At 42.1% G+C, this 13,969-nt stretch overlaps 1 protein-coding gene across 1 annotated transcript; it reads left to right on the forward strand.

The window, feature by feature from the left end:
• Nucleotides 1–425: 425 nt before the first annotated feature.
• LOC139539535 (ras-related protein Rab-3B-like) lies at nt 426–12,494 on the forward strand. The gene is made up of 5 exons (XM_071342583.1): nt 426–554; nt 1,308–1,532; nt 8,147–8,265; nt 8,393–8,517; nt 10,571–12,494. The coding sequence occupies exons 2-5, from the start codon at nt 1,308–1,310 to the stop codon at nt 10,759–10,761; spliced, it is 660 nt and encodes a 219-aa protein (XP_071198684.1). The 5' UTR covers nt 426–554; the 3' UTR covers nt 10,762–12,494.
• Nucleotides 12,495–13,969: the final 1,475 nt, after the last annotated feature.

The following is a 13,969-nucleotide window of genomic DNA, read 5'->3' on the forward strand; positions in this document are numbered from 1 at the left end:
CATAGGTGCTGTTCCGGTTGCGTGTGTACTTTGCTCAATCAATGTAAACATGGTGCGGTGCTTTCGAGCTGCCTCTGGTACCAGTGGCTATAAATAAATGTATAACTACATTTTTATTGGTATTTCATGAATGAGTCATGTCTCAACCGTGCAAATTCCTCTAATGCCGTCAGGTGATTTGATAGGCTACTGTTCCTACAGAGGTGTGTCTGTCTGGAAATTTGGTACATTCATTCACAGCGGAGTTCATGTTTTAAGACCTTTTTCTTTTCAGCACGTTTGTAAATTGCAGGATGTCTGTCGACAATGTTTATGGCCGCGTAGAGCAGTAGAGGAACGCATGATAAAAATTCATAATAATTTCGCTTCTGACATTTTTTCACCCAACACTCGCAATTCGACTGCCATCACCCGATAGGTTAACCAATCTCTTTACATATTAAGTCAGAAGCCGATTCGTATCGATAATCAAGAAGTCCTTTGCCAACGAGCCTACAGCTCAGTTCAGTAGGCGATCCAACGAAAACAGAACCACTCACAGAAGATCTATAGAGGTAATAAAACATTTTATGTCTTGGCATTTTACCGGTTATCCGTATACTTTTATAATTACAGAAGTAACTGTATCGGTCGTTGTTTCTGACAGCAGTACCATAATGTGGCCTAAGACAATTTCCCTCGTGTCAAATTATATATTTGCACAGTAGCTACACCTGTGCCTCAAGCATAACGATGGCAGCAATTCGTCCATTGATGGTTTCACAAGCCTGCTGTATACAGACATGGATGTCTCTGGCTTCTCTGAATGAAGATGCTATCTCATAAACGTTGCACTATGAGTTAGCTTTATTCTTCTGTTTTGAATAATGGAGCACACCTAGGCTTAAACCTGTTTTTAATGCAGAACATTTGCACTGACAAACCATTTAGCCTACATACATAGCCGACAAACACATTAAAAATAAACTAGCACATGACTCAAATGCAACTAGGCTAATATATCCAGTTAACACCATTGTGTATTAAAAATCTATTTTTGATTAATTATATATTATAGGCTAACGCGTTTCTCCAAGTGTCATGTCATTGCTGAGAATCCGCTCTAGAAGATGTTCAACGTATAACTCAAATGTGTTGATAATGGATTAGACATTCCACAACATCACATTATAACCCTACTATACTTGTCCAGTAACCATGGTTTCCTGCAAATGAGTGAAACACTTGATAGCGTCCTCCACTTCCTTCTACCTTTTCTTGACTCATCTGCCTGCTGCCCACATGATGAATGCTCCAATGATCCACAGATGGCGAAGGCAGACCAGCGCTTTGGGCAGAGAGATGGCTCCGACCAGAACTTTGACTACATGTTCAAGCTCCTCATTATTGGAAACAGCAGCGTGGGGAAAACCAGCTTTCTGTTCCGCTACGCAGACGACTCGTTCAGCAACTCTTTCGTCAGCACAGTGGGCATCGACTTCAAAGTCAAGACTGTATACAGGAATGACAAGAGGGTTAAGCTCCAGATATGGGTGAGTTGTAGACAGTTTTCTCTAGTCAATTCGAACTGAATCTATAATCCCCTTGTGGATTTTGAAGCTATTATGTTTCTATTGTGTTCTATTCTATATCTATGCCACCATAAATGTGCCATGTGATGCAGCTGTCGTTTTTGTCACCTGTTTTCAGTCAGTCTGAGCTTGATCAGACCGAACATAAGATGAGGATTATATTTCATTCAATTAGACCTATATGGTGATTCTACAGTTAGTTATACATGCTGAACGTTCACTGCTCAAGATACAGGGCTTGAGTGCACTGTGCTTAAGGATTATAATAATTACGCACAAGTAGGCTAAATACAGGATAGATAATCATGTTATTATGTGCATAATGATTATTATGTTCAGTCTCTTCTGGGTTATGCTTTGTTGATCCATTTAGTATTTATTTCTGGCTTGAGCTCCACATTCACAATTGCAACCAATCCTTGTAACTACAGCCAGGGCGATGTCATGACTGTATTGTAGATAAATTGCACACATAACCACACACACACACACACACACACACACACACACACACACACACACACACACACACACACACACACACACACACACACACACACACACACAGCAGTCTTTCCCCTGCAGGCCTAGGGAGACAGAAGCTTCTGGTGAGCTTGCATCATTGAGCAATGATTGTTGTCATGGCAGCAGCTCTTCATATTACTCCCCAACAGCGAGATTCTGTGAGGTAATTAAAGTGGCCTATTAGGGTGAGGGGTAAGAAAACAACAGAGGGTATACAGGGGCCGATGGGGGTGGTGGGGGTGTGGGGAGGAGCTATGCAGGCTCAACTGCAAGAGTAAATTGCAATTTGTGATAAACCGAGTGATAATCAGTGCAGATTGATTCCGTCTTAAATGCCAGGCTGGAGGTGTAAAAATAGAAGGCGGTGTAGTCACACTCAAAACAGCTGCGGCGCTATTGATGTTGACGGCAGCAGCAGCAACAATCTTGCAAAAACGTTCAGTAATGCCACCACTGGCTCTGTGAGAGCAGACAGCAAGCTCCACTACAGCAAACTCTAAGCACAGTTAGGGTTGCTGCCTAGCCTATTTACCCAGTGCTTCTCTAGAACCAGTGGTGTAGAATGCAGACCTGGGTTCAAATCATTTCAAATAGTTCATCTGTGCGGGATTGAGCATGCCTGGTTGGACCAATAGAATAGTATAACAAAATGCAAGCCCCGCCCATCTGGCACTCCAGGCAAGCTAAAGCAAACGATCGAAGTTGGTTGATAGAATGCCAAGAGTGTGCAAAGCTTTGTTTAACACTTTTTTGGATACTACATGATTCCATATGTGTTATTTAATAGTTTTGATGTCTTCACTATTATTCTACAATGTAGAAAATAGTAAAAATAAAGAAAAACCCTTGAATGAGTAGGTGTGTCCAAACTTTTGACTGGTACTGTACATATACACACAGCAACAGCACAACCATTGTAAAACAATTCTTAAAGGCCCAGTGCAGTCAAAAACGTGTTTTATATATATTTCCAAACAATGAGGTTTAAATAACACTGTGAAATTGTGAAAATTATGATGATGCCCTTTTAGTGTAGGAGCTGTTTGAAAAGACCACCTAATATTTCTTCCTAGCTAGCCATTTCACACCGGGTACACTAGCAAAATTCTTGCTTGAGAAATTGCTTTTGCTAAGAAGCTATTTTTGACCATTTAATTGAAAACAATCACAGTAAGGTACTTCATTCTTATCCAAAAATTATTTGATATTCAGATAAAAACGGCTGCATTGGGCCTTTTAAAGTTTAAACTGCATTTTAAAAAAATTGTTTAAAGGTGTAATATGCAGAAATTGCTCCACGATTTCCTGGTTGCTAAAATTCTAATAGTTCACATAATTTATGTGACAAAACAAGTACTCGAGTGTATAGAATCAATGTACCATCTAAACTGCTGTGAAATATATTTTCAATCACCAAAAATATTGTATTTTCAGCTGTTTGAAGCTGATGTACAAAACTGAAAGTAAAAGATGCTATTACGAAAGAACGGGAAGCATAGAAATTGCGCACATAGAACAGGTCTACTGCTTCTTAGATTTGCTTTCAATGAGAATGACTGATCTATAACTCACATTTCTATGTGAATTTGATCAAGTAGCCCAAAAAGTTACATATTGTAGCTTTAAACACTAAGAAAAAAATCTTAATTACATGCGAATTTCCAATGTAGATATGGTCCTGCGTATGGCCGCTAGGGGGCGATGCAGTTCAATCTACTGCAGTCATGGCAACCAGATGGCGCTCACCTTACTGCTGTCTCCCACTCACTCAGCAACGATGGTAATTAATGCAGTTTTCAGGTTCTCTGCTGTGTGCCTCTCCATGTTCTCAGTGGTCAGTACATGGGACTTCATATCCCACTTCCCATCGATGTGTTGACTTGTTGCGGTGATGTATGATTGCGTGTTCATACACACCCAGCAATCTGTGTTTAACGCCACATATTTGAGAGCTTTCGCTTTGTACTTGTAGAGCAATCATTGTACAATATGTCCATCCGGGCCATCACGGTTTTTCGACATGGCATCGTGTAGATATGCCATCAGGGCAACTACCATTGACAATGGCTCCATATCAACTGCAATAATTTCTGTAATCAGCCCTGTGATTTTCTCACTCCGTCCCTTTTATCGCACTGCTTTCGTCTGTTGTTCGGGGCATACGCTGCTGCTAGCAACGGGTTGACTCATGGTGCCTCCTTTTCAGAGGGTTAAGCATTGCACCTGTACTGCCACTGTATCTCAATTCCACCTCGCAAAGTTTGCATTTCACCACCTTTTCATTTAACTTCTCAAAGTATTGCCAAACAGGACTTCGCTGCTGTCTCACTCTGCCATTTGTCCAACTGTTAACGACAATGACGTGCGGAGCGCTTTATATCCATGGCAAATAACGTTACAGGATTGTTGCGTTAGGTATTTGTTTAATTAAAATGTTTCACGATGATGATCGGGACCTGTTAGGGATAGCTTTGTGATTACGGCACTGTTATTAAAAAAAATTAAAATAAAAAAACAATGAAGAAACGTTTTTCAGTTTGTTAACGTTTACAATAAAAAAAACTATCACAAATTATTTTAAACGTTTACACCCCTTGCCTCCATATAATTAATTTCATAATAATAATAATGTAGTGCTCTTTACTTGCACAGAATCAGTCCTGGGTTCAAATAGTATTCCAAATAGGCCAACCACTTTCACAGTACCAGCAAAAATTTGACACAACTACTCATTCCAGGGTTTTTCTTAATTTTTACTATTTTCTACATTGTACAATAATAGTGAAAACATCAAAACTATGAAATAACACATATGGAATCATGTAGTAACCCAAAAAGTGTTAAACAAATCAAAATATATTTGAGACTCTTCAAAGTAGCCACCCTTTGCCTTGATGACGGCTTCGGGACAAGTCTCTGAATGTCCTTGAGTGGCCCAGCCAGAGCCTGAACTTGAACCCATCTAACATCTCTGGGGGAGACCTGAAAATAGCTGTGCAGCGACGCTCCCCAAATAACCTGACAGAGCTTGAGAGGATCTGCAGAGAAGAATGGGAGAAACTCCCGAAATACAGGTGTGCCAAGCTTGTACAGTCATATCCAAGAAGACTTGAGGCTGTAAAGTACTGAGTAAAGAATACTTATTTAAATTGGATATTTAATTATAAAATTTTGTAATGAATTTGCTAATATTTCTATAAAACAGTTTTTGCATTGTCATTATGGGGTATTGTGTGTAGATTTAATGAGAAATGTTTTTTTCATCCATTTTAGAGTAAGGCTGTAACGTAACAAAATGTGGAAAAAGTCAAGGAGTCTGAATACTTTCCGAATAAACTAACTAAAATACACTCCCATGCATTCAACCCAGGCATTGACAATGGTACTTGAAACACGCATTGGAAAATCCTGTCAAATACCACTTGGCAGACCACCTGGCATTTACACTCAAATACGCAAACAAAAGCACCTGTTTTGGGCTGTGTATTTGAGAATAGTCAAATACACAGAAAAGCATTTCAAATACCAGATACTCAAATACATATGTATTTGAACCCTGTTCTGCACATAATTTAACTTGGTCATCCTGGCCTGACCCCAGGGGTCCACCGACCTGCAGAGCTCCAACACGACACACCCCACTCAGCTGCAGAATCGTAGTGAAACATTTATTATTGGCTTTGTGTGGACTATGCCAGGGCCAGGACGGATAGTAGTAGCTCTTTAATTACTCTTTAATTACTTGTTTCTTTTATCTCTTATTATTACCTGTATTTTTTTGAAACTGCATTGTTGGTTAGGGGCTCGTAAGTAAGCATTTCACTGTAAGGTCTGCATATGTTGTATTTGGCGCATGTGACTAATACAATTTGATTTGATTTGACCCGTAAACAAGTGCACAATAACACGTAGCATGGAAGCCGATACAACAGCACAGGTACTCACAAGACCAACGGACATGGTAACAATAACCGACAAGGACAATGGGGAACAGAGGGCACACATATATATATATATATATATATATACACACATTATAATCAGGGGGAATGGGAACCAGGTGCGTAATGAGACGACAGTCTGGGGTTGGTGGTAATGAATCCAGTTCAGTGACGCCTAGAAGGCCGGTGACGTAGACCTCCGGAGCTGGTGAACGGAATGAGCAGCAGTACCGGGGGAATCCGTGACAACATGTCTCCAAAGTGGTCCTCGATGGTAAAAACAAACACATATAATTATTAAAAGGCAAGACAAAATTACAAACAACCATAATATATTCATTTATATTGACATCCTAGAAATCATTCTGCTTAGGAGGCTGATACACCAACAAGTATAGGACGACATTTAAGAAGTATATCTACCCATGCAACCTCAAATCCATCCATTTTCAGATCTGAACGAGAATTACATCATTCCAAGTAAAAACACAATGCATCGTTGTTAGTGTTAAACCATTGTGTTTGGTCACGAAGGTGGAGCCTATGTCTATGAATATGAAATCTCCATTAATTAGATCAGGAAAAAGTGCTGGGCTTTGTCCTACACATATGCTTGCTTATGTGTATTAATCAAACGAATGGACACAGAGGCAGCGAAGCAGCAACAAATCAGCATAACTGGAAAATTTGCTTTCTATATTTAGACGGGGAAAAACGTAAAGCCATTTTACATTCTGCAATCAAGATTAAACAGTTACGTTAGGAAGAGTCTGAGCTGCCATAGGAACTGACAGATAAGATATTGACACTTCTGAAAGTCACATTGATGGGGGAGAGATCAGTGGATCTGTCGTTGGTATCAATAGATGGGTGAGTCATTGAGTCTTTGATCAGAATAGGGTTAGTGTCTTATTATGATTAGGGGGAGGTTGGTGTGGTAGCCTGGTCCCTGTATTTTGGTTGTATGACCGTAGGAGTTGACTATATACAGCATAAACAGATCTGGGAACAGGTCATTGATATGGATGGCACCCACTGAGTGCATGTGTACACATTCAAACCTGTCCTTTCCTTACAAAAAAAAAAAAGCTGGGGCACAGATGATGTCAAGTGATCAGAAACATCAGAGGCCGTATCAAGCGTTTCAGATTAGGACTGCTTATTTAGGATAAATGTTGCTTTTTATCTCCCGTTAATACGATTACATATCCAGGTGGGGCTGATCCAGATGCTAAGATGCTTGATACATACGATGGCACCAGAAACACTGCCTGCCTTGGATTCACAGCCCATCACTACAGATCGCCGTTAGCAGCGCGACCAAGTGTACTGTGATCTTAAATGATAAGTGGCAAGCCGAGAGCTTGGCCGTGCAAATGCTACTGTTCTGATTGCCAATGTGACATTGCAACTTCCACACGTATCACGTGCCATGAGTTGAGGTGAGAAAAGCAGGAGTTTGACAATCCCGGTGGTTATTCTGGCATTTCACAGATGTAGCGTCTGTGTCTTGGGATTTTCCCAGGCAACAGCTCCTGCGTGGTAATAAACCTAGATTTGGAAGATTCCAGATAAGCGTATTGGCGTCACTTTCCATCCAAGCCTCCTTTAACCCCCCAACTCCTGCTAACATGTCTTAATGTCCCCCAGTCACAGTCACCCTTTGACAAAGATCTGTCTCCCATAGCAAACCATTCTGTCGATGGCAGTTCCTGTATCATTGGAATGTTGACGTTTATTGTCATGAGTTTCTGCTAGATGGGCCAGATGCAAAGTCAAAATGTATGAAAACCAAAATGTGCTTTTTGTTCTTAATTTAAGTTTAGGATTAGGCATTAGGGTTAGCAGTGTGGTTATGTTTAAAATCAGACATGATGACTTTGTGGCTGTGCTATAGAGTGACCACTCTGCAGAGCTGCCTCCAGTACATGAGTCTTCTCAATAAATGCCAACCTGCATAATATTGTCCTGTACCATTGCAGTTTGTCCTGTACCATGTTTTTTTTACTCTTATACAGTGGTTCTTTCACACAGCACTGAAAGCTTCTTTATTATCATAAGATGCTATATGAACATTGAACAATATTAATATGCCTTTGTCTCCCCTAGGATACAGCAGGGCAGGAGAGGTACAGGACTATCACCACCGCTTACTACAGAGGAGCTATGGGCTTCATCCTCATGTACGACATCTGCAATGAAGAGTCCTTCAACGCTGTGCAGGACTGGTGAGTGAATAGTCTGCTGACTGAGACACCAGGGCTGTCTCTCAATACTCTCAAATGGCTTCCTTTGCTCCTTTCATTACTCACCACTGGTGAAAAGACACATAGTGTGTGTGTGTGTGTGTTTCAGGGCTACCCAGATAAAAACCTATTCGTGGGATAACGCTCAGGTCATCATGGTGGGCAACAAGTGTGATGTGGGCGAGGAGAGGGTGGTGCCCACAGAAAAGGGGAAGCACTTGGCTGACCAATTAGGTGAGTTAATTGGTGGGATGAATTGGTAAATTGCCTGTAAGATTGTGTGCTGGATTACCATATTGTCAAGGCTGTCCTTCTGCTGAAATTCATGTTATTTCGCCTTATAGCAGTGATGACCTGCATGGTATTTCTGGCCAGGACAAGATTCCATGTTTGTGAGATTTGAATTGAAACCACACTGAGGAATTGTGGTGGTGAACAAAATGGCATCTACTCTACTCTATTCTAGTATGAATGAAGAATAATTGGTAATACACAGTAAAGACTTGTCCCCTGGGGCTATACAGTGCCCCTATTGGGACAGTGGAGCACGTTGTCTTTTGGCTTTATACTCGAAAGGTTTGGATTTGAAATCAACACAATGACTATGAGGTTAAAGTGCAGACTGTCAGCTTTCATTTGAGGGCATTTTCATTCATTCATATATAAAACATTTAGAAATTACAGCACTTGTTGTACAGAGCCCCCCATTTTAGGGGACCAAAAGTATTGGGACAAAATCACTTATGTGTATTAAAGTAGTAAAAAGTTTAGTATTTCAAATCAAATTTATTTATATAGCCCTTCTTACATCAGCTGATATATCAAAGTGCTGTACAGAAACCCAGCCTAAAACCCCAAACAGCAAGCAATGCAGGTGTAGAAGCACGGTGGCTAGGAACAACTCCCTAGAAAGGCCAAAACCTAGGAAGAAACCTAGAGAGGAACCAGGCTATGAGAGGTGGCCAGTCCTCTTCTGGCTGTGCCGGGGGGAGATTATAACAGAACATGGCCAAGATGTTCAAATGTTCATAAATGACCAGCATGGTTAAATAATAATAATCACAGTAGTTGTCAAGGGTGCAACAAGTCAGAACCTCAGGAGTAAATGTCAGTTGGCTTTTCATAGCCGACCATTGAGAGTATCTCTCCCGCTCCTGCTGTCTCTAGAGAGAGTTGAAAACAGCAGGTCTGGGACAGGTAGCACGTCCGGTGAACAGGTCAGGGTTCCATAGCCGCAGGCAGAACAGTTGAAACTGGAGCAGCAGCACGGCCAAGTGGACTGGGGACAGCAAGGAGTCATCATGCCAGGTAGTCCTGAGGCATGGTCCTTGGGCTCAGGTCCTCCGAGAGAGAGAGAAAGAAAGAGAGAGAGAAAGAGAGAATTAGAGAGAGCATACTTAAATTCACACAGGACATTTGGTCCCATATTCATAGCACACAATGATTACATCAAGCTTGTGACTACAAACTTGTTGGATGCATTTTCTGTTTGTTTTGGTTGTGTTTCAGATTATTTTGTGCCCAATAGAAATGAATGGTAAATAATGTATTGTGTCATCTTGGAGTAACTTTTATTGTAAATAAGAATATAATATGTTTCTGAACACTTCTACATTAATGTGGATGCTTCCATGATTATGGATAGTCCTGAATGAATGGTGAAATATGATGAGTGAGAAAGGTACAGATTTACATTTCATTTCTATTAGGCACAAAATAATCTGAAACACAACCAAAACATACAGCAATGCATCCAACATTATTCACTGTCCCAGTAGTTACGGAGGGCACTGTATAAGCAAATCCACATCAGTTCTTCTCTATACGTGTTATTAGCATTACTCTAGTCTTGTCAAGAGTCTACACACGTCATTTCTATAGCTGTATGTCATTTCGCATAACGTGCCATGTCTGTGCTTTGCACCCCATGTTGTGGAGGCAAGCTAATCAGTGCTAGTTGTTTCATGCTGTCTGCTCTGACGTCACCTTTCTGAGACGACCTGTCACTCCTGGAGCTTTGTGTTAGCTTTTTGCTCTCAAATGTTGAACGGTTGGCTGAAGTGTGACCGCTGTTGAGGGTATCTTATCGAATCCTGGAGCGTGTTCGTACTTGGTACACAGCATGGTATAACCTGTGTAATATTTAGTATGTCGTGTCCTCACCTAGCTCTGGTCCTAGGTGTTAGTGTGCATTCCACTACTAACTTATTAGAGGAATGCACTCTAACGTCCTGGACCAGAGCTATGTACTCACCATACTGTATGTACTCCTTCTGTCTGTGTGCAGGGTTCGAGTACTACGAGGCCAGCGCCAAGGAGAACATTAATGTCCGCCAGGTGTTTGAGCGGCTGGTCGACATCATCTGCGTCAAGATGTCCGAGCGAGTGGACGTGGAGCCGCCCATGGTCCCCGGCGTCAAGACTACCAGACTCACCGACAAGCCCCCCCAGCTACCTCAGAAGTGCACCTGTGCCTGACTCACACTTATAGGGCTGAGCCAAGCCATGCCAAGCCAAGCCGTACTTGGCTGGCCTGGTTACGCTTCTACCATAGTTGCTGGAACCATGCTGGAAAAGACCATTTGAATAGAAACTATCCGAGCCAGCACCGTGTGGTTGGGGTTGGCCCTATAGTATGAGTGAGGTACTACTGATTTGGCCCCTTAGTTCTCCACTACTATACTTGCCATTCCACTACTGTTCTTTCCCAACTTCCTGTAAAGCTATTATAAGTTCCACAAACCTCTTTCCAAAAGGTAGCCAACTATACAATGTAATTTATCAAGCTACCAATAGCCACTACTACTACCACTACCACTACTACCAAAAACTACTACCACCAATAACTACTACTACTACTACCACTACTACTACTATTTACATATGTTTCCCCCCTGTAGCTTTGACCTCCAGCTGGTTCAGAGGTCAGGGAACACTAAGCAGGGTATACAGGTAAGCACAGCATTGCCTCTCCTCCAAAAAGTGGCTTCACCACCGCACAAAGAAACACAAGACCACATCAGTTCGCATTACAAGTTTACACGGGTTAGGAGACAAGCCTCGATAGCTGCATAATCTTCAAATTCAGAATCATTTGGTTTAGTGCTCTTGTTGACCGTCCTTTACAAGCACTAAAGCGAAGACAAACTACCCACTGGGTACAGACGTCAGTTCAATCTAGTTTTGATTAACATTTGGTTGAGTTGTCAACTAACGGGAATTCAGCGTGAAATCAACAACATGACATTGGATTTAGGTTAAAAGTTGGATAAAAAAATATATAAATGCCCTTATGTTGATGACTTTGCAAATCAAATCAGTTTTCCACATTGATTCAGCATCATCACATATATTTTTGGGGTTGAAATGATGTAGAAACAACATTGATTCATCCAGTTTTTGCCCAGTGGGTAACAATCTTCCCTGTAGATTTTTCAGTCTCTTAACAATATGCAGTGCAACTGTCTCTTGAAGAGGTAGTAACGATGGTACACTGTTGAAATGGCAAGATGTCCAATACGTCTTTCACCACCAACACTAAGCCAATGCCATGTACAGGGAGTTCTGACATTCTGAGGGACTATTTAGAATATAGATGTTCATTGAAGAGCACACTCTTTATCCTTCAGCTAATATAATCTCCTAGCCGTTATGTAAGCCATGTTTATTTACAGTGTTTATTTCATGAAAATGTGTGTGTTTTAGAGAGCAAAGCAGTCTATTGTTGTGTATGACGCATATAACTGAGTGTTCAGTTGTAACGGTTTCATTTGTGTATCATGTAACTTGGGCAGAGGTACATGTCAACATCAAAATACACTGTGAAATGGGAAGAGACAGAAAATTATATATTAAAATGTTCTGCTTAAAAAAAAACAATGGCAAAATCTTAAACATATTCTGCAAAATCTTTGTATCGCAAAGTAGCACAGTTTTAAGTGTAGCTTCCCACCGTGTATTTTCAGTTTTATATTGAAATGTCTTAATGATTTAATATGTGAATTTGTAAATGATAGTTAAAATCTATAATGGTGTTTGCTGAATTAATTTTGATGCTGTATTATGGGAAGAAATATAGACCATTTATGTGAACTTGTTGTTACAGTGAACTCCTAGACAAAGTGGGAGAAAAGCACAAAGTGATTGTACAACATTTTGTGAATGTTTGTATATTATAGATGCAATTTAGTATATTAAAAAGCACAACTGTACTTGAATTCATTGATTCCATTTATCACTAATTGTAACGGCGGTCCTCCTCCTCTTCTACCGAAAAGGAGGAGTAGTGAGGGAACCAAGGCGCAGCGGGTTGTGAACACATAATATTTATTAAAGACAAGACGAAAACGAACTATACTTGATAATGATACAAAATAACAAAACGAAAGTAGACAGACCTGAACGACGAACATACATAAACACGAGAACGCACGAACAGGGAAAAATAGCCTACATGAAATGAACAAACCGTAACAGTCCCGTATGGTGCGACAAACACTGACACAGGAGACAATCACCCACAAACAAACAGTGAGAATGCCCTACCTAAATATGACTCTTAATTAGAGGCAAACGCAAACCACCTGCCTCTAATCAAGAGCCATACCAGGCAAACCGAAACCAACATAGAAACAGATAACATAGAATGCCCACCCAACCTCACGTCCTGACCAACTAACACACAAAAACTAACATAAATAGGTCAGGAACGTGACAGTACCCCCCCCACAAGGTGCGAACTCCGGACGCACCAGCACAAAGTCTAGGGGAGGGTCTGGGTGGGCATCTAACCACGGTGGTGGCTCAGGCTCCGGGCGCGGTTCCCACCCCACCATAATCCATCCTAGCCCCCTCCCTTCAAGAATGTCCACCCTCTTACTTCCCCCACAAAATCCTCCTAATAACAAATCTAATAATGACAATACCGGGACAGAGAGATAAACCAAGACAGAGGGATAGATAAGACTATAGAGGTAGATAAAGATAGAGAGGGAGATCAGGATAGAGGGGCAACTCCGGACTGAAAGGCAGCTCCGGACAGAGAGACAGCTCTGGACTGATGGGCAGTTCTGGGTATCTAGCCTTTTCAGGCTGAAGGGCAGCTCATGGCTGACTGACGACTCTCGATGCTCATGGCTGGCTGACGGCTCTCGACGCTCATGGCAGGCTGACGGCTCTCGACGCTCATGGCAGGCTGACGGCTCTCGACGCTCATGGCAGGCTGACGGCTCTCGACGCTCATGGCAGGCTGACGGCTCTGGACGCTCATGGCAGGCTGACGGCTCTCGACGCTCATGGCAGGCTGACGGCTCTCGACGCTCATGGCAGGCTGACGGCTCTCGACGCTCATGGCAGGCTGACGGCTCTGGCTGCTCATGGCTCTCTGACGGCTCTGGCTGCTCATGGCTCTCTGACGGCTCTGGCTGCTCATGGCTCTCTGACGGCTCTGGCTGCTCATGGCTCTCTGACGGCTCTGGCAGATCCTGTCTGGTTGGCGGCTCTGGCAGATCCTGTCTGGTTGGCGGCTCTGGCAGATCCTGTCTGGTTGGCGGCTCTGGCAGATCCTGTCTGGTTGGCGGCTCTGGCAGATCCTGTCTGGTTGGCGGCTCTGGCAGATCCTGTCTGGTTGGCGGCTCTGGCAGATCCTGTCTGGTTGGCGGCTCTGGCAGATCCTGTCTGGCTGACG

The sequence above is a fragment of the Salvelinus alpinus genome, chromosome 15, assembly GCF_045679555.1.
Source record: "Salvelinus alpinus chromosome 15, SLU_Salpinus.1, whole genome shotgun sequence".
In the NCBI taxonomy this organism is placed as follows: domain Eukaryota; kingdom Metazoa; phylum Chordata; class Actinopteri; order Salmoniformes; family Salmonidae; genus Salvelinus; species Salvelinus alpinus.